Consider the following 22112-nt stretch of genomic DNA (forward strand, 5'->3'; position numbering starts at 1 on the left):
AAAATTTTGAACAAATTTACCAACAAGCTGTCAGTTCATACGTTACAGCAAACGCGTTGCGTTGCACGTTGCAGGCCATAGCACAGTATAACTACATACAGTAGTGACAGTGCTAGAAAATCAGCGAGTAAATTTTCTTTTACGCATGCGTTAGCTGTAAGGCTAAGAACATGGCGGACTGTCATGGCGATATCACAAATTGTGGCGGTATATTGCTAACTTTCAACAATCACGTTTTATATACTGTTTTATAATTTTATTAATACATTTTTAAAATATACTAACATTAAAAACAGAAAATAATTTGCATTATTATCTTTATCTCATTAAAAAAGACTTTGCGTAAGACGTTATCGCGATTCTTAATGTTCAAATGAAGCGCCCGTAAGGCTTACAACATGGCTGACCGTCACGTGATCGACTCACGGCTACATCAAAGGAGCCGACAGCTACTGTCACTACTGTATGTGCGTTTTCCATTTAGCGACACAAGTCGACACAAGCATCATTCTATCTTTGTTCTACATTCTATGAGAACAAAGATAGAATGATGCTTGTGTCGACTTGTGTCACCAAATGGAAAACGCCCTATGTAGTTATACTGTGGCCATAGTGAGTACCCGGCTTTATAGGTAGGTTTTTCGAACGTGGCCCGAGGGACCCCAAATGCGTCATGCGCCAGCCAATTAACCTTTCGTTCTTATGAACAAGCGCTAAATCGATTGGTTGTTGCTTTTTACCGCGCAAAACGCGTTAAGGCTCATTCAGACAGGACGCGTCAAGCGTCAAGCAGCGAGCAGCAACCAATAAGCGAGGCAATATTTTTTACGCCATTGCTAATATTACCTCGCTTATTGGTTGTTGAATGGTTGCTGCTCGCTGCTTGACGCTTGACGCGTCCTGTCTGAATGAGCCTTTAACGTGCTTGTATGCAGATATACTTATATATATATATTTACTAGAGTTGCCCTATGGCCTGAATTGTGTTTAAAGCTAAAAAAGCGAGAAATATTTCTATTCTCACTGTAAATCGGGTGCGTATATGTATGCGGGGCGTATGAGCGTACGTATGAATGCGCGTGTACATATGTGTGTGTCCAATGCCTGTGTGTTTGGTTTTACGTGACGAGATATTCCGCGCATGCGTTGAATCTTCAATCTTCCAAGTGGTCATAACGTCACAAGTGACGTGGCCGGAGAAGCGTATGTGAGAGAGAATTATTTTTTAATATTAGAATGTGTCTTTTTATACAACTTTCTTATTAACAGTACATCTTAATAAAATGAAATGTTGATGATAAAATTATATTGCTGAATAGTGCTAGTTAACTTGTGCTATCTTCTTGCGTGAATATAATCGTAAGTATTTACTATTTTTTTTTAGATTAATCTGTTACAATGATATTATGCTTTTTAGATTTACTGTTTTGTAAATCTGTTCATTATTCTGCACTTCTAATATAAAAATGAGATAATTATATTTAAAAAAAGGAAAAATCATTATGTCAAAAATATATGTAGTTAAAGAGATTAAATTATTTGTATTGTAAAATGTATTATTTTTTGTGCATTTTTTATTATAGCATTATGACGACATATGAAGATTTTATTCAACAAAATGAAGATCGCGACGGTGTGCGTTTTACGTGGAATGTTTGGCCTTCATCACGTATCGATGCTACTAGATTAGTTGTACCATTGGGTACTTTGTATCAACCAATTAAAGAACGAGCAGATCTTCCACCGATACAATATGATCCAGTTTTATGTACAAGATCTACTTGCAGAGCTATTTTAAATCCATTATGTCAAGTAGACTATCGTGCAAAACTATGGGTCTGCAATTTCTGCTTTCAAAGAAATCCTGTAAGAAAAAATCCTATATCATCTTATAATATCTAGCTAAAGCAGTTTAGCTAGATTGAACTTAACCTAATACTTAGATTTAAGGAGCTTTTCAACAAGGACACAGTGTGACACAGATTTATTATTCTATCTTTGTTGTTCACTGGTATTAAAAGAAGATAGAACGATACACAGTGTCACACTGTGCCCTTGTTGAAGGGAAAGCTCCCTTAAGCTAGCAGTTGGTCAATTTTGATCAAAGTAAATTCAGCAGAGTAGACTCGATGCAACTTTTTTTGGCAAAAAGTGATTAAAATATAGTTGCATTAAGATCAAATCTTGTATTATTATGCGTGCACATGCATGCATGACAATATATATATAGATATATAATCCATATAGTATATTATGTATATTCTTATATTTCTTTTTATTTTAGTTTCCACCTCAATATGCTGCAATTTCAGAACAGCATCAGCCAGCAGAACTCATTCCAATGTTTTCAACAATTGAGTATACAATAATGGTAAGTAATCATGTATTATAAATAAAGTGGAGCAAAAGTTATTTTTTATTTATCAAAAGAAACATTGTGAAAAATATTAATATATTTATTTTTGTTTAAAGTATATATATATATATATATATATATATATATATTTATTATGGTGTTTTTATTTTATATTATTTTACATAATTTATTTTTAAATACATAATGTTATCATAATTTTCCATCTATATTAAATAGAATAATTGAAAGAGTAAATGATTAAAAAGTACTCAAATTATTTGTAGAAGCATACAGTGTTCATAAAAATGTTTAGTGTCTTTGTATTTTCTAATCTAATGCATCTAAATCTATATGCATAATGTACTCTACATTTTTATCATTGTTTTTTGTTATTTTTCTACAGTTAAATTATATCGATATACATATTGCAATATTGTGAGAGTAACTCATTTACAAGAAAATGCTTCAAAATTAGAAAATTAGAAAAAGTACTTTGTAAAATCATTTGTAGATACCAAATATTGAAAATGTATGTATTTATTTGAATTGTTATATCGAAATAAATGCCTTTGACTTTTTACTTTCTTCAAGATTCTATTCTTAAGAATTTTTTTACTTTTACTTTTATTGTGGCTATTCATTTGATATTACTAGTTTATTGTTTTTGTATACATAAAAATTATACATTATTTTACACATCAAATCTATATGCATAATGATGTGCATATTGTTTAGCGTGCCCAATGTTTACCACCAATATTTCTACTTGTTGTGGATACATGCCTGGATGATGAAGAATTAGGAGCACTTAAAGATTCATTACAAATGTCATTATCTCTGCTTCCACCCAATGCTCTCATTGGTCTTATCACATTTGGCAGAATGGTTCAAGTTCATGAATTAGGATGCGAAGGTTGTAGTAAAAGCTATGTATTTCGTGGCACAAAAGATCTTCAATCGAAACAAGTTCAAGAAATGTTAGGTAAGAATGAGCAAAGAAAACTCAAGTTATACATTTACTCTATCGTGATTATTTTTCATTGCATTTTATTTATTGTATTTCGGCAGGCATGAGTAGGCCAATTCCGGGACAAAATCCAAATCAACCAAGAGGACCTAGTGCGCAACCATTGCCACCTGCTAATCGCTTTTTGCAGCCAGTGCATAAGTGTGATATGAGTTTGACGGATCTTTTAGGAGAGTTGCAACGCGACCCATGGCCTGTCGGTCCAGGGAAACGTCCGTTGCGATCTACAGGTGTGGCATTGTCAGTCGCCACGGGTCTCTTGGAAGCTAGTTATGCAAATACTGGTGCTAGGTATGTTATAATAAATATAATGTATGTATTTTGCATGTGCCATCGCAATTCTATATACCCAATTCTACATATAATTCTATATAATCTATATTCAATGTCATTAATGTGTTTAAGGATTATGTTATTTGTCGGTGGACCATGTTCTCAAGGACCTGGCCAAGTTGTAACCGATGATTTACGACAACCAATTAGATCACATCACGATATTCATAAAGATAATGCTAAGCATATGAAAAAGGCAACTAAGCATTATGATGCACTTGCATCACGCGCTGCAACTAATGGTCACATAATAGATATTTATTCATGTGCTCTTGATCAAACTGGTTTATTAGAAATGCGGCAATGTTGTAATTCTACCGGTGGTCATATGGTGATGGGGGATTCATTTAATTCTTCTTTATTCAAACAAACTTTTCAACGAGTATTTGCTAAGGATGCTAACGGTGACTTGAAAATGGCATTCAATGCTACCTTAGAAGTAAAAACATCTCGAGAAATTAAGGTTTCTGGAGCAATTGGACCTTGCGTATCATTGGGAGTGAAAGGGTCTAGTGTTGGAGAGCAAGAAGTAGGTTTAGGTGGTACTTGCCAATGGAAATTTTGTTCATTGACACCATCTACAACAACAGCATTATTCTTTGAAGTCGTAAATCAACATACAGCCCCAATTCCACAAGGTGGAAGAGGCTGTATTCAATTTATTACTCAATATCAACATAGCAATGGACAAAGGAGAATTAGAATTACTACTATTGCAAGGAAGTAAATATATATTTTTTATTACATGTTACTATATGCGATGTTAGTTAATATCACATGTAAGATACAATATAGATATAGGTCCATATTCAGAACGCACTTACAACGCGTTAACAAGCGTAAGCAACGTGTTGTAAGCGCGTTGTTAACCAATAACAATAATAAGAACCGAGCACTGTTATTGGTTAACAACGCGCTAACATCTTTGTGTAAGCGTGTTCTGAATATGGGCCATAATATAGATATAAGGTACTAGTGTGGAATATCTTTAATTACAGTTGGGCGGATGCATCATCATCTTTGCATCATGTAAGCGCTGGATTTGATCAAGAAGCAGCAGCTGTTCTCATGTCACGTTTAGCTGTGTTTAGAGCAGAAAGTGACGACGGTCCAGATATTTTAAGATGGGTCGATCGTATGCTGATTAGACTTGTTAGTAGTTTCTGTCGATAAAATTGTGCATTATATTAATTACATTATATAGTAAAGTACAAAACTTGAGCTTTACACACACACACACACACATAATTGTATGTATATATTTGTAATATATTTTATATTAAAATATTTTGAGATATAAAATTTTATTGTTGCAGTGTCAAAAATTCGGAGAATATGCAAAAGATGATCCAAATAGCTTTAGAATGGCAGAAAACTTTTCCTTGTATCCACAATTTATGTATCATTTGCGCAGATCGCAATTCTTACAGGTATTCAATAATTCGCCAGATGAAACTAGTTTTTATAGGTAAGTTGTTTCGTGTTTTACATTTATGAAACACACATGATACTTGAAACTTGTGTCGACACGTTTAGATCTCATATTTCGTATCATATTTTTTTGACATTCCAGACATATGCTTATGCGTGAAGATTTAACAAATTCTTTGATTATGGTCCAACCAATTTTATATAGTTATGGATTTAATGGCCCTCCAGAACCAGTATTATTAGATACTTCATCTATTCAACCTGAGAGAATTTTATTAATGGATACATTTTTCCAAATACTAATATTTCATGGAGAGGTAAGTAAACAGTATTTAATTAATAGGTATATATTAAATCTATTTAAGTTACAATATATAGAAAAAATATATTTTGTGACACGAATAAAATTATAACAGAGAATATTACATATAATAATGATATTATTTGACATACATTATTTTAGTATCCATTTATGAAACATGTTTGCATGTAATTAAGACAAACGCACATATTTATAGTTTTTTTTTTCTAACATAAATTTTTCGCGCTTCAAGTACTAATTTGGTTGGCTTTAAGAGGTTTAGTGTATTATTTCAAATGCTTTTAATTCAATTGGCGATAAAATCAAGATATCGCTTTATGCAAGTAAGACTATGTAGATAAATGTAATAATGTAATTGTTGATAAATGAATTATTCATCACTGTTTGTATGCCGTTCGTAGGTACATTATTAATTTGTTTTTTGCTTATTTACTATTATATTATACATTAATATGTTGTGTTGTGTTAATTGTCATGGTATGATACCGTGCTTCGCATATGATATTTAATTCTTCTTTTCGAAGAATCGATATCTATCATTGATGTTATTTTGACAAATATTATATTTTATAACCAAATATACATTAAGATATATAATTTTGTATATTTTAATGTATATTTTGTTTTATATAATATTGCAAGCTCGTATGATTATATTCACTAAAACATTATCTTGTGAAATGGAACTGTAAACGCTCTTTTTATGAATTATGAATTTCGGCGATATTAGCGAGCACAATATGTCATTGTGCATGGTTTTATTGTGACAGTTTAAATTAAATGCTACAGGAATTTTACTCCAGTGCTCAAGTTTGAGACTGACAAGTAAATAGAAATATATCGATGTATCTAGAAATATTATTCTAGTTCTGTATTTTGATTATATATAAAATTCATGAAAGAAATGTATTCATCGATATATATCGTTTTATTTTTTAATTTATTGTTTCAGACTATTGCGCAGTGGCGACAATTGAAATATCAAGATCTGCCAGAATATGAAAACTTTCGACAATTATTAGCAGCGCCTGTTGATGACGCAGCTGAAATCTTAGCTGGTAGATTTCCCGCACCTCGGTATATCGATACAGAGCAAGGTGGTTCTCAAGCTAGATTTTTATTAAGCAAGGTCAATCCAAGTCAAACTCACAATAATATGTATGCTTATGGCGCGGTAAGTAACCAAATATATTTAATATTTTGATACTTTGTTTTATTAAAATATTTTGTTACAAAAAAAATATCGAAAGAATACGGCCAAGTTTCGTCTGATTTCTAGTCAGCTAAAATTTTGCCAATTTTTTGCATACGATTAAAATCTTACAAGTAGATTATGAATAGATTCAGAATATGTAATTCACAAACTTGAGAGTCTCTTACGGTTTTAGAGCAAGATGGTTCCAAAACATGTGTTACTTTGATTTATTTAGTGTCATCTGTCGAAATTGAATTTTTAGAATTTTATTTCAAAATTATGAAAGGCTCAAGCTTGCGAGTTACATATTCCGAATCTACTCGTAATCATCTTTAACTGTATGCAAAAAATTAGTAATTTTGGCTAACTAGAAATCAGGAGAAAGGCCTACCTAGGAGATTGGTCGCACTCTTTTTACAAAATATTTTATACAAATTATTTATAGAAGTTTTAATTTAAGATTCAGCTATAAAAAAATATTAAAAATTATAAATTATAAAAAAACTCGGTCTATATAATAATAATAATGATCTAATTATAATAATAATAAAATCGAATATTATACATGTATATATAAAATTAAATTTTTTGTACGATAGATATTCGATTCCAAATAGATCAAAGAATCTATAATTGAAATAATGAACAAATAATTTTTCTGAATGTTCATATTTAATGTATAAATTACATACTATCTGTAATTAATTTTTTTTATATTTTTATTTTATGTTACCACGATCCTGTGTGAACTATAGGGGATGCCGATACCTAACGGGGTGTGTTATTTTGTTTAGTTTTTTTTTCTTTTACTTGCTTAGCTGCTTTGGTGATTGGATTATTTAAGATTAACAGATTGTGATATTCGTATAAAAATGCATCATTAATTTTTTTTATAATTTATTATTTTTATCTATATACTTTAATACTTTTGTAATTATTTCTCATTTCGTTAAAAATCTATAGAAACTATTTAGTAATTTTATAATTGTATATAGATTGAGTCGGAAAAGTATAAGCAAATAATATAAGTAATTTCTTATGCAAAAATAAATAGAAAATAGAGGATAAAATTGTTTTTGTACAAAATTTTGTTCGAAAAAGTTTTTATTCCATGTTTTATTTAATTTATTTTTGCACGTAGAACCACACCTTCTTTCAATATAAAAATGAACCGAATACATTGTATATTGTGCTAATTATGTGAAAATTAACGTCAGAAAATTTGTAACGATATATACAGATGCATTTTAATGTTTCAACTATGTTAAAGTTTGTGCTCTACTAATTATTTTTGCAGGTTTATAATAATTTTCAATATTTTTTATAAAAATAATTGCAATTTCAAGCATATATTATTAGTTTACCCACACATACGTCTGGTGGTAGAAAGTTAAATTAAAAATTTACCTTTACAAATTATCTCCATATTTTTTAACATGCAGCATATTTTAAACTCGATAAAAAATATTATACAGACTAATCTTTTGACATATTTATAATTAGTTCGACACTTTAAATCACTTTTCAAAATTACTAACCTTACATTTTTTGTTAAGCAAATTTTAACTTTATTCTCAAAAATCTTTAGCAAAAAATACATGTATATATTAGATCACTTTAAAAAGAATTGAGTTTAAATTAATTCCAAAGTAAACCAATTTAAAAAATACACAGTTTAATTTCCTTAACCATGTGAAATTTTTGTTAAATAAGAAAAGTGTGTGAATAATGAAATTGAAAATGTCTGGTCTTTCATTCTTCAGTTTCTCTTTTATTTTCTTTTTTTTTCTCTCTTACACTCTGTAATACACACTTTGATTAAACAAAAATTCAAGTATTTTAAATAATTAGATAAGCAAACTAGAAAAAAATAAATTTATAAATATAAAATTTTTTAAATAATATCAGACAGATAACATAATTTTCTTTTATATAAATATTGATAATGTTTGAGATTACAATTATCATATATTTGATATATCATAATTTAACACAATAACAAATAATTATCATATTTTCTTTCATTTAGGAGAGCGGGGCGCCTGTTTTGACAGATGATGTTAGCTTACAAGTGTTTATGGAACATTTGAAGAAATTAGCTGTATCATCTACAGCATAAATCAATATATATATATTATATTATTATTATTATTATTATTATAAGATATATATTTGTAGTAAATATCCATTTATATTATGTCGACAATTTATATATTTAGAAAAGGGAATAAGTTAATAAAAATTATATGGAAGAGCAAAGCAACTAAAAAGTAAATATAAATTAAATACAACTTTTGCGATATTATGATAAATCATACAAATATATACAAAAGAAATAATTTCAAAACTAGAGTTTTTATACAAATTGTATTATTCAAAATAGGATTGAAAAAAATTAATGTTGATATAAATCATAAAAAATACACGATATTTTGCTTTTAAATATTATAATTTGATCGCAATGAAAGATCAAGAGTTTTAAAAGATAAAGCACACCGTCTTTCTCTTTATCTTGGAAAAGGGTTTATATTATTTATTTTCTTTTTGAAACAGTTTTTTACTTTTTTATTATGATTGAAATTTTTGTATCGTAAAGAAATGTATCCAAGACATTAATATTTATATTTTTATTAAAGATCAATCTTTTTGTATCAACATGTTCTATATGGCTATTGAGTTTATAGTTTAGAGAGAGAGAGAGAGAGAGAGAGAAAAATTGCTGCAACAATGTCCAATGTAGATATTATACATAATTATATTGTAATATATGTAACATTTATATGACAATGTGTAATATCGGTACATTACTCGGTCAGCAGCAAAAAGATCTTCAAGAAATCTTTTTACATTTTCTTTTTCTATTTCGATACGCATACAATGACATTGGATGACATTATCATAGGATTGCGCCTTATGCTGAGAAGGATGATAGGAAATCGGTAACTACTTTCTTCAATTTTGCATCTGATGCTTCATTAATTATGTTTTCTTTTGCAATAGCAGCAAGAAGATCTTGTTGAGTAGATCTAGAAAAGAATATTATATACATCAAAAGTATGCGCATTATTTAAAAACATTTGTGTACAATACTATACTAGATACCTGATGTGTGCGAGAAATTCTTTCTCAAAGGCAGTAATCTTTGTAGGATCCAGCTTGTCGAGATAACCACGTACACCGCAGTATATGACAGCTACCTGTTCCTCAATAGCCATAGGTACTAGATAGATATATATTAAATATGTGATTGGACTTTATTGAAAGAAAATCGTTAAAATAATTAAAATTAATTATGACAAGACTTTACCATATTGTCCCTGTTTGAGAAGCTCTGTTAATCTTACACCACGATTTAGCAACTGTTGAGTCGCAGCATCCAAATCCGAACCGAATTGAGCGAACGCCGCTACTTCGCGATACTGAGCCAATTCCAATTTCATCGAGCCAGCAACCTATGAATTAAATATCATAAAATATCCATGTTTTGTAAATGTATTATAATTTTTAAATATATATTTTTATTAATTACAATTGTATATAAATAAAAAAAAAAAATTTCGTAAATAATTTTGATGATAAAGTTCTTGTGCGCGCGCGCAAAAGTTTTTATAACTGATGTATTAAAAAATTTATATACGATACCTGCTTCATGGCTTTAGTTTGAGCAGCGGATCCAACACGCGATACAGATAAACCTACGTTGATAGCGGGTCGGATACCTTTGTAGAACAATTCCGTTTCCAAGAAAATCTGACCATCGGTAATAGAAATGACATTGGTAGGGATATAAGCGGACACATCTCCGGCTTGGGTTTCAATGACAGGCAAAGCTGTCAATGATCCACCACCTAAATTTTCATTCATTTTGGCCGCTCTCTCGAGCAGACGAGAATGAAGATAGAATACATCGCCAGGATAGGCTTCACGACCTGGTGGTCTTCTAAGTAGCAAAGACATTTGCCGATAGGCAACAGCTTGTTTTGATAAATCATCATAAATGATTAAAGCATGCTTTCCATTGTCTCTGCAAAATAAAATTTTCTTTTTCGGAGCAATAAACTTGAGATATATCGCACATAAGACTATACAATATACTATTTTTTTTAATAAAAAAAATAAATAAAAAGATTGTATAATACAAATGTGAGTTTAAATATTCACCTGAAGAATTCTCCCATAGCGCATCCAGAATATGGGGCCAAGTACTGAAGCGGTGCTGCGTCAGAAGCAGTGGCGGACACGATGATAGTGTAATTAATAGCATTACTGTCCGTTAAACGTTTTACGATTTGCGCAACGGTAGATCTCTTCTGACCAATAGCAACATAAATGCAATATAATTTCTTCTTTTCCTCTCCAGCATCGTTGAAACGTTTTTGGTTGATAATTGTATCGATAGCAAGAGCAGTCTTTCCAGTCTGCCTGTCTCCGATAATCAACTCACGTTGACCACGACCAATAGGTACCAAGGAATCCACAGCTTTAATTCCAGTTTGCATAGGTTCTCTGACCGATACTCTGTTAGAAGAGCGAATATATCACATGTATGTTGAATATATACATTCAAATCATTAATTTTTTTAATTTTTCACAAGACGGATAGATGATATCGATTGCAATTTTTGCTTAAAAATAGAAGATCATACTATTCTTAAAGTTCTGCACAAGAAAATTAAGAAACAAAAGATTACAACTTTATCATAAATTACCTGGGAATAATGCCTGGAGCTTTTGTTCCAATACGGAATCTCAATTTGTTGTTTAGAGGTCCCTTACCATCTATAGGATTGCCCAAGGCGTCGACAACACGACCCAACAATTCTTCGCCGACAGGGACATCAACAATGGCACCGGTACGTTTCACGATATCCCCCTCCTTAATGTGCCTGTCATTACCGAATACGACAACGCCTACATTGTCAGGTTCCAAGTTTAACGCCATACCTTTCAAACCTGAGCTGAACTCCACCATCTCATCAGCTTGAATATTCTTCAGTCCGTATACACGCGCGATACCATCTCCGATGCTGAGCACTCTACCGGTCTCTTCGAGATTAGTCTAAAATGAGATTAGCATAGAATTGATCTATTTTGTATAAAACAGAAATGTTTGAAAATAATCTTGTCTTTCAAAATTTTAAATAAAATTTATAAGATAAAATTTTTATAAAAACATACAAGTCGTTACATAAAATGTCGAATGATACTAGTAACATAATAATTTAAGTCTTTTATAAAGGATTTACCTTTGGTGCCGATCCAAGAATACGTTCTTCCAGAATGGAAGAAATTTCTGCCGAACGACGGCTGCACGAGACATGATATTTGCAAGAAGCTAGAGCAGTCGCAGGCCAAGTAATCTATATTAAAAAAAAAAATATATATATATATATATATATATATATGTATATATAAACGATTACATAACTGGCTACTCTAATACATTTTATATAATAGACACATACTATTGACATTGATTTAGCATCGTATGTATAAATTTTGTCATTGATTTAGCAATTTATAAATCAAAATACTTGCTTTATTTTCTACTTTAGTATGAACTTGCGAACAAGAATAATAAAGAAAAAGGATAAAAATCGGAGAAGAGTGCAGTTCTGATAAATGAAAAATGTCGGCACGTTCCGCCAGACGTAACGTGTCACGGGTACAAGAATTAATGAGATTTCGCCTTTGGAATTACCTGAACCGTGGTATTCGGCAGTTGTCTAACGAAAGACGAAGCCAGACGTAAAGATAATAGTGCCATTTTTTCAAGCGGGAAAGCCCGTTAGCCGGACTACGAGAATCTCAATTGCTTCGAAGTAGAATAGGGACTGGTAGTAGTATGGACCAACGAGAGCGAGAGGATCACACACGAACGCCAGTCGCCAGTGATGTCCGTCGATTCCCCCATTCACCCCCCATCCCTCTCGTGGCCCGAACAGCTCTACTCCGCCCTACTCTGAACTCGGAACTTGATGCGCAGGAAATCGCAGACCCATTGATTTGCTTTCGTAACTAGGTACATACATACACGTAATAGGATGCGTTCCACTTTTACGCCCGTAACACTCGCGGAATCCTTTCATCCTTGTTGTTCGTCCAAAGTTAAACAAAGATAGATAATATTCGAGAGCTTGGCGAGCGTTAAGTGAAACGCGACTATACAGTTTGCCGTGAGCTTCTGCGCAATCACGTTACTGCATAATAAAAAGCGGTAAATTCGAATACATGTATATATGAGTATAAAAAAATTGAAGAATCGAAAATTACACGTGTACAAATAAAAAATTTATATTTATTATAATGTATTTTTTTAATACATTAAAACAATTTTTTTAATGTACTCAGGAAACTGGATATAATTTTTATTTAACTTATAATCTGATTTTACACCTTATATTTAATATATTTAATTTTTTATATATTGCCCAAAGTTTAACGTCATAAAATTTTGTCCTCGAATTACGTGGAACGCTACGCGCGAAAGGCGAAATCTCGTGCCTGCCGCCGCACGAGTCTACGAGACGCTCATCGTTGGTGAGACAAAGTCAGAGCGATAAATTGTTGATCCTTGTCTGACTCATCTGTTTGGTTCTCAACTTGATTCTTATCTGGGGGTCTATTCTTGAAACGAGGACCCTAGATATCGCATGCGATATCACTCTTGCGCAGCTATTACATGATACAAAAAACCTGCGCAAGAGTGATATTCATGAAATACCGTATGCGATATTTTTCGAGAAGCCCCTGAGTAGTTTGGATATGAACCATATCACGGATTAGAACCATTTACTACGTTTTTTACCGAGCGTAATGACGTAGTTTATGTCCACTTTCTCGGGGGGCGCATCAGTACATGTGTCCGCTGAATCACGGTGGCCGCTCTCATGTTTCTCTCTGATCAAAGGTTTCGCGTCAATTCGTCGTATCCCTAGTCCGTTGGCCGTTGGCGTCCTTCGACGTGTGCGGACGTGTTTCATCGCGTTTTTACGCATAAAGTATATTTTTTGGAAAGTATCCTCAGATCTGTGATCTGAGAGCAATTTGAATTATTTAAGTCAATTAATGGTGTATGAGTAATCATCCCTAAAACTCAAGCAGCCGTAAAAGAAGAAGAAGAAGAAGAATTCGTCGTATCGAGTATCGATTATCCTTTCTTACTAACCTCATGTGAAAGATCTCTTTCGATTGAAAACAAGACGCACAATAAAAGAGTAAGAAAGAAGATTATACGAAGAAAACTCTGATATGAGACGCGCGCGTGAAACGTGGATATTGATATTTGCTGGCGTTTTACGATTCTCCGCTTTGTTTCGAAAATAATGTTTTAGAGATTTAGCAAATTACTTAGAATTCTAATCAAGTAACAACTGCCTTTGTCATTGTGATTGATAAATGAATTTCATTCATAACGAGGAAGAATTGTCGTAAAAATGTATACATACATGCATGTTATCTCATATTAAAATTGATATATATATACAGGGTGTTAAAAAAGTGGCGGATACGCTGTATAGGGGTGAATTCCTGAGGTTATTTGGAGATGATTTTTCCTCAGTGAAAATGTCGAGGCACCAATAATTTTCGAGTTATAAGTAATTGAAAATAAAGGGCTTTTCGTAAACTAAGTATTGTGGAATTAAAATATTAACAAAACTACATTCTTCAATTAATTTCAAGTCGACTTTAATTTAATAGAATTTTAATTTAAGGCTTAGTTACCAAGATATATGATTGTAAAAATTGGGAGCTTGCAAAAAATGATGACTTCTCTCGACATTTTCGTTGAGGAAAAATCGTCTCCAAATAACCTCAGGAATTCACCCCTATACAGCGTATCCGCCACTTTTTTAACACCCGATATATACACATGTAGTACACAATTATGACATATATATGTAATTCCAATGTATAAAGGACTGTCTGTTTGTGAAATTTCTCTATTAAATATAAAAAAATCTAGCGTCAAACAAGTAAGACAATATGGATTCGGCTGCGACGGAATTGGAACATATAGAGAAGCTGGCAAAAGAGGCAGAATGCTTGAAGATACGTTTGGAAGATGAACGACAGAAATTGAACGATATCACGCGTAATTATCAGAATTTTATTTGCCAATACATGTTGTTTATATATATGATATTTGCAAATTTTTCTAAATTCCTTTCAATATTTTGTATATTTTTATTAATTTAAAAAAAAATGTGAGATACTAGATGTACTTTATATACACACAGATACATGTAAGATACATATAACTAGGAAAAAATAATTACATTAATAGCAAGATTGGATTATTAATTGTTTCCTCATAGAGGAAGCTTTGTTTTCGTGAAAAAATTTTTTTTCGGATTTCTATGCCAATGTGTTTAGAATGTTCCAAAACATCGAAAAATCACATTTTTACAAAATGTATGTATGTATCCATCTACGGATTTTTCAAACGTCCACAACTCAAGAACTGCTTGAGCTACAGCGCTTTAATTTTGCACACAAGTAAAATAGTACAACACTTTTATTTACTGTAATTTTTAGAAAAATTCATAAAGTGTTTTAGATTTTAATCCAATTTTAATTTTTTTAAAAAATGGCGTGATTTCTCTAACTTCCGTAAATTTTGAGATATCAGGTTAAATTTTTTTATACAAATAGATTATCATTAAAGGTTGGTTGGTATTGAATTTGGCTTGAATCGGCTAGGTGGTTCTTTTTTTACAAAATTTTGAATTTTTTAAAAAAAGGGCCTGATTGCTCTAATTTCCGTAAATTTTGAGATATCGGTTTAAATTTTTTTACATGAATAGATTATCATTAAAGGTTGGTTGGTATTGAATTTGACGAAAATCGGTAAAGGGATTTATTTTTTATGAAATTTTAAATTTTTCAAAAAATGAAAATTTTACGAAAGAAACATACGAAAGGAACATACAAAAGGAAGTACATACATACATACACACATATATATACGTGACAAAAAATGTTATTTTATATGAAACAAGTGTGCAAATTGGAAACTTGCACATTGCTTCCTCACCATTCTATTTCGCTCATTAAGCTTCCTCTATGAGGAAGCCAAAATTGAAAAACTAGCTTGCTCATAGAGAAAGATTAATGAGCGAATGGTGAGGAAGCCATGTGCAAGTTTCCAATTTGCACACTTGTTTTTCATTGTTTTAAATATCTAATAAAATATCTGTAAAAAATCTGTATAACGTACTTGTGTGCTTTTCTTATATTTTAGTCGCCAGTGTAGCTGATAGGCTTGAAGCAATTAATTGTATAAATGTAAAACCTAGACGTATTCTAAAAGGACATCAAGCCAAAGTTTTATGTTCCGATTGGTCTCCCGATAAACGTCATATTGTTTCTTCTTCACAGGTATACAATGCTTTATTTATTATGATATTTATTTTGTTATATAATAATAGTATATATTATATATATCATTCAATTTTTAGGATGGAAGAATGATTATATGGGATGCCTTTACTACAAATAAAGAACATGCCGTTAGTATGCCAACCAGATGGGTAATGGCGTGTGCTTACGGGCCTAGTGGCACTTTAGTCGCATGCGGGTATTTATCATAATAGATTACGATAAATTTATCATATATCAAGGAAAAAATGTTAAATTAGAGATTCTCAATGCGATAAATCGCTATCGACTACTAACACGCTGCACTTTGTAACATTACAGAGGTCTGGATAATAAGGTTACAGTGTATACGTTAAGTCTGGAGGATGATGTTTCGGCTCACAAGAAAACCGTCGGCACACATACGTCATACATGTCATGCTGCGCGTTTCCCAACAGCGATCAACAGATTTTAACGGGCAGTGGGGACAGTACGTGCGGTTTATGGGATGTAGAGAGCGGACAGTTATTACAGAGTTTCCAAGGGCATTCCAGCGACGTAATGTCCATTGATTTAGGACCGAGTGAAACTGGCAACACATTTGTGTCAGGTGGTTGCGACAAATTGGTCTTGATTTGGGATATGCGCAGTGGTCAGTGCGTGCAAAGCTTCGAAGGGCATCAATCCGACGTTAACTCGGTATGTATAGTAGTCCTTATATAGTTACATCTCTCGTTTCATGTCACATAGTATTGCAAGAGATAAAAGATTATCGGTATATTATAATAATTGAGATATATTAAATAAAATAAAATATAAATGTTTATCATTATATTATTGTATTCTCTCGATGCAAACAGGTGAGATTTCATCCAGGCGGCGATGCGGTAGCAACAGGTTCGGACGATGCTACTTGTCGCTTATTCGATCTACGTGCTGATAGAGAAGTTGCGGTATATGCAAAAGAGAGTATAATATTTGGAGCAAACGCGGTTGATCTTAGCGTAAGTGGACGGTTGCTCTTTGCCGGATATAACGATTATACAGTGAACGTCTGGGATACCTTAAAATGCCAACGAGTGGCATTATTGTATGGGCATGAAAATCGAGTTTCGTGTCTAAGAGTTTCCCCAGATGGTACTGCCCTATCTACTGGAAGCTGGGACACGACTTTACGAGTTTGGGCTTAAGATTATTACTATTATCTTAAAAAATGTGTTGGGATACTCTTGCTATACAGCACATGGTTGATATATTTCTCATTTTATCCTATTTATTTCGCCTTTTCAGGTACTTTTTTTTACATGTTATTCATAAAATACCATATTACACACACACACACACACACAAAACTAGATATATACAATGTATAATATATTACACGTACATGGCATATTATCACTTTTTAACAAACCTGCTATGCGAGATATAATCGGTAATATATTTAACCCAAGTATGCAATGTGATAATTTTAATGAAGTTGCATTAGGCTGGTCCTAAATTTACAGAAGTTTTAGCGAACATGTGTGTATACACACACATACACTAGCGGATCCTGACATCGATAATGGATGAGGGGGAAGGTAAAATTATTCGGTTTGATATCTTATTTGATTCATTTTTGGTATTACACTTAGCGCTTTTACTCCAGAATCAACGCGGTGAAGACATGGTGAGAAACTTTTAATCCTATTTTTACATTTTAAACATTTTTTAATACTTTTTTCCAAAATTAAAAAAAAATTTGTTTAATTTGGAAAGCCGGATTTAATCCCCCCTTCTCTAGGATCCGCCAGTATATATACATATAAAATTCATAGCACAAAAAAATCAGTGCATGTATGCGTATGTATAACAAGAAAATAAAGATTTCATAAATCTAAATTTGTTTCTAAACGTTATATATATTTTGTTTTTTTTACATATTTTCGATTTCTCGTGTGAAATAATTTATTAAATACACGGAAAAATGTTTTGTTAGATATACATGTATGTTATTTTCTCATTCTTCAGATATAGAGAGGTCAACGCTTTTTCTGTATATAGCGAATGGGTCAAAAAGTTTATATAAATTTTCAATTATAACTGAATTATAACTGCGACTTATATTATAATAACTGACAATACGAGTTGAAAAGAATTATATCAGATTGGACAAAAATTCCGGGAAGCTATAAATGGATAAAAAAAACTAATTTTTACTACTATATATAATTTCTCAGATATAGCCTGTTTGAATAAAATTTTGATTCGAGGATAGAGGTATCAAAAAGATGAATGTGTGAAAAATTGAAAAGTTGCAATAAATGATAAATTTAACGCACGCACACTTGCACAAATGCGTTTATTAAAAGAATCAAAGAAATTTCGTATCTGTTTTAAAATAGTTATATAATTTTTTGACAATATACAATATGTGTGTTATCTAGTAGATTAAAAAATTTTTTTAACTTTTATTTCTTGCGACACATGAAACAATTAATTTTTTTTATTATATATATATATATATATATATATATATATATGAAAAATCATCCTTTTTCAATCGTACAACTTGTGCCCCACCCTGTATATCTCGATCAGCTGGCCATCTATCGCGTTATTAAGTGATAAATTCTTCATATAAGCGACACATGCATATAATACCACCACAATACCACCGTACACTACCGTACCCATAACAAGTGCCGCGAGTCCGCGAGTCTGACTTGGCACTTTGCGGTTACTTGTAATCATTATTATTAAAAAATCTTATATATTAATTTAATATTTTATAGATTTAACATATTTATATAGTGCAGTGTGCTATATATACGAAAAACATGCCTCAATACACAGGTATCAATACTCGACTCTATCGTAAAATCTAACCTCAAATTTATCTAATACACGAGAAACAAAATTTATTATAATTTTTCTAGTTATACAACTTTTTTAGCGTACATCTACTTGCATCGAAGGAAAACATGTAATTTTATTTTAAAATTTATCGTTGGAAATAAATCAAAAGTATATCTGTTTGCCAAGATGCGATTATCTCAGGGCCTGATCTAAATCTAATTTAAACTCGAACTTGAGCTAATCTGTTTATTTTATATATGATTTTATTTATTTTTATACAATATATTTTTGTTATTTATACAATGTATATTTATTATACAACATGCTCTATTAATCACCGATCAAAGTTCTCATTTGACAAAATTATTTTTCACAATTGTATTGTTTTTTTTTTTTTAAGAGTTTTGACCATTTATTTGTTCTATACACAAAGTATGTGGATATATATATATATATATCATATAAATATAATACAATACAATACAAGTATATTTTTGCAATTCAATATTTCATATCTTTCTTACGGATCATCGACTTGATGTTTCAGTTAAAGTTAAATGGGGCAAAGAACTCTTTTCCAATGTGGAAGTTAATACGGAGGAGGAACCAATGTTATTTAAAGCACAGCTTTTTGCTTTGACCGGGGTTCAACCAGAGAGGCAAAAAGTTATGCTCAAGGGAATGACGCTCAAGGACGACGATTGGGGCAATTTAAAACTTAAAGATGTAATAAAAACAATATATATTTGCGGTTATACTGTTCTAGTTTTGCCCTAAATCGTATTATATACCTAAAAAGATTTGTAATACATTGTTTATTGTATTAGGGTGTCACAGTACTTATGATGGGTTCTAAGGAGGAAGATGTGCCTATAGAACCAATGGAAAAACCAATATTTTTGGAAGATATGAACGAAGCTGAATTAGCTACAGCTTTAGATTTACCAGCTGGTTTACATAATCTTGGAAACACGTGCTATCTGAATGCGACGGTGCAGTGTTTAAAAACTGTGCCAGAATTACGAGAAGCCTTGAAGATTTTCCCAGGTGGTTGGGCAACAGCGGCGAGTTTATCGTTACCCGCGCAAAGTATAACCGCGGCATTGAGAGATCTGTATGATAATATGGACAAGGGAACATCTAGAGCGCCACTTGTTCTAGTTCAAATGCTGCATTTAGCTTTCCCAAGATTTGCAGAAAAGACCGAACAGGGTGTATTTCAACAACAAGATGCAAACGAATGTTGGACAGAATTGATTAGAATGTTGCAGCAAAAGTTACCTGCAAAGGTTATTAACAATGTGTACAATATGTGTGTTAGCAACATTCAACTTTTCAACTTATCTCTCGTATAAATCTACATATTACTTATATAAGCAATTTATCGATAAAATTATCGAAAACTTTGTGTATTTGTAACAGAACAATGCAGATGTATCGGAAGATGATACCGAAGCTTCTAAACCACGATCATTTATCGAACAATATTTTGGAGGTATATTCGATTACGAATTAAAGTGCATCGAATCAGAGGACGAACCAGCCACTACTGGAAAAGAAGAATTTTTACAATTGAGCTGTTTTATTTCAACCGATGTCAAGCACATGTATTTCGGGCTTAGAAACAAAATGCAGGAGCAAATTACGAAAATGTCTCCAACGCTTGGAAGGAATGCCGTGTATACAAAAACGGTATACTTTTTTAATTTATACATGTGCATATAGTAATTTCAAAGTTACGAGCATGATATTTATACGAGGAGAAGTTAGTCACATTCTAGTATAAAAGAATAAAAAAAACAGTAGATTAATTTAAAAATAAAATAATAGAATTGTTTGAAATTAAAATAATAGAATCGAAAAGGTAAAAGTCGAGGAATGAAAGAAAAATTTAAAATAAAAAAAATGATTTTCGAAGAAAGTTAAAATATACAAACCGATCGATAAATTGTCGATATATATAAGTTTAGTCAATTAGATTACAATAATTAATCCTTGCATTTATTTCTAAATATATATGAAAATATTTATTCAAAGATCGAGATTGATAATTTAAATATGACAATAAATTTCTAAAATATTTTTCTCGAGATAAATTAAATATGTATAATGTGTGTACCTTTTTTTTTTTTTCAGTCGAAGATTAGCAGATTACCAGCACATTTAACTATTCAGTTTGTACGGTTTTATTACAAAGAAAAAGAAGCGATTAATGCAAAGATATTGAAAGATGTTAAATTTCCTTTGGAATTTGATGCTTTTGAATTATGCAGCCCCGAACTTCAAAACAAACTTGTACCGATGCGTGAGAAATTCAAAGAATACGAAGATTCATTGGTGGAAGAATCTTGTAATGCAAAAGCTAAAGATAAAGGAGATAGCGTAAAGAAAGAAGTAAAAGAAGAACCATTCTGGTTTAAGAACGGTAAGAGCGATGAAAGAAAGAATTATGAATAATACAAGCTTCCTTACTATATGATATCGATATATTCATAATATTGCAGATTTGGGATCAAATAATAGCGGTTATTATAAATTACAAGCGGTTCTGACGCACAGAGGACGTTCCAGCAGTAGCGGTCATTATGTCGCTTGGATTCGTCAAAAGGGTGATACATGGATGAAATGCGACGACGACGTTGTTACGGCTGTTACTACCGAAGAAGTTTTAAAACTCAGCGGAGGTGGTGATTGGCATTGCGCATACGTTCTTCTGTACGGCCCGAGAATCTTGGAAGCGAAGGAGGACAATACGGCCGACAATACAGACAACGCTGAAGCTTAAAACTGCCAAAAATAATCTAACGAGATTTAAAGAATTACGCTAGACGAGAAATTGCTTGTGTGTCGCTAGCTCTGTATGAATATTCATTTGTTTTTATACTAATTAATACACGAGTCATTAAAATATCATTCTTGTTACCAATGTGTGCTACCATGCTATCGCGCATATAATATTTGTAATTTGAATAATTTCGGCACGATATATGAAAATAACTTTTAATCTATAATAATTTTGTAGATAAATATGAATGAGAAACAAGACATTGATGAGTTTCTAATTTTTATTATGAAATTGTAAGCATATAGCAGCAAACATGCAATCGACAAAAGTCTGTAGGCAGAGTATTCTGCGCGCGCGCGCGCACACACACACACACACGCACGTGTGTAATCCAAGTATGCAAACAATAAGCAAGTATTATATTATTTATTGTTTGTCTATTTAAATTAATAGCGTTTAAA

At 31.7% G+C, this 22112-nt stretch overlaps 4 protein-coding genes across 7 annotated transcripts; 3 read left to right on the plus strand and 1 right to left on the minus strand.

Annotated features, from left to right (window-relative positions):
* The first annotated feature begins 1159 nt into the window (after positions 1-1159).
* On the plus strand, positions 1160-8809 carry Sec23 (transport protein Sec23). 2 transcript variants are annotated; one of them, XM_083032664.1, is made up of 12 exons: positions 1160-1359; positions 1584-1866; positions 2285-2371; positions 3092-3338; positions 3425-3674; positions 3789-4439; positions 4715-4868; positions 5033-5184; positions 5290-5464; positions 6422-6643; positions 7420-7440; positions 8694-8809. In XM_083032664.1, the coding sequence occupies exons 2-12, from the start codon at positions 1588-1590 to the stop codon at positions 8781-8783; spliced, it is 2328 nt and encodes a 775-aa protein (XP_082888790.1). In that variant the 5' UTR covers positions 1160-1359; positions 1584-1587; the 3' UTR covers positions 8784-8809. The 2 variants fall into 2 exon arrangements, with proteins under 2 accessions (XP_082888790.1, XP_082888791.1); XM_083032665.1 differs by lacking the exon at positions 7420-7440.
* Positions 8810-9276: 467 nt separating this feature from the next.
* Positions 9277-12753, minus strand: Blw (ATP synthase subunit alpha blw, mitochondrial). Its single transcript, XM_083032666.1, has 8 exons — positions 12366-12753; positions 11911-12024; positions 11374-11723; positions 10826-11182; positions 10307-10688; positions 9972-10116; positions 9767-9884; positions 9277-9690 (listed from the first exon to the last, which is right to left on the minus strand). Exons 1-8 carry the CDS (start codon positions 12429-12431, stop codon positions 9576-9578), a joined length of 1647 nt encoding a protein of 548 aa, XP_082888792.1. The 5' UTR covers positions 12432-12753; the 3' UTR covers positions 9277-9575.
* Positions 12754-13588: 835 nt separating this feature from the next.
* Gbeta5 (guanine nucleotide-binding protein subunit beta-5) lies at positions 13589-17909 on the plus strand. 3 transcript variants are annotated; one of them, XM_083032675.1, is made up of 6 exons: positions 13589-13881; positions 14585-14759; positions 15909-16045; positions 16126-16244; positions 16367-16724; positions 16886-17909. In XM_083032675.1, the coding sequence occupies exons 2-6, from the start codon at positions 14651-14653 to the stop codon at positions 17213-17215; spliced, it is 1053 nt and encodes a 350-aa protein (XP_082888801.1). In that variant the 5' UTR covers positions 13589-13881; positions 14585-14650; the 3' UTR covers positions 17216-17909. The 3 variants fall into 3 exon arrangements, with proteins under 3 accessions (XP_082888801.1, XP_082888800.1, XP_082888799.1); XM_083032674.1 differs by having other exon boundaries at positions 14631-14759; XM_083032673.1 differs by having other exon boundaries at positions 13589-14759.
* A 669-nt stretch (positions 17910-18578) lies between these two features.
* Positions 18579-21779, plus strand: Usp14 (ubiquitin specific protease 14). Its single transcript, XM_083032672.1, has 6 exons — positions 18579-18863; positions 19414-19592; positions 19694-20155; positions 20289-20558; positions 21003-21291; positions 21371-21779. The coding sequence occupies exons 1-6, from the start codon at positions 18848-18850 to the stop codon at positions 21649-21651; spliced, it is 1497 nt and encodes a 498-aa protein (XP_082888798.1). The 5' UTR covers positions 18579-18847; the 3' UTR covers positions 21652-21779.
* The last annotated feature ends 333 nt before the right edge of the window (positions 21780-22112 follow it).

This window comes from Prenolepis imparis, unplaced genomic scaffold, assembly GCF_030444845.1.
Source record: "Prenolepis imparis isolate NDT839.2.m4 unplaced genomic scaffold, iyPreImpa1.0 SCAF_2, whole genome shotgun sequence".
NCBI lineage: Eukaryota > Metazoa > Arthropoda > Insecta > Hymenoptera > Formicidae > Prenolepis > Prenolepis imparis.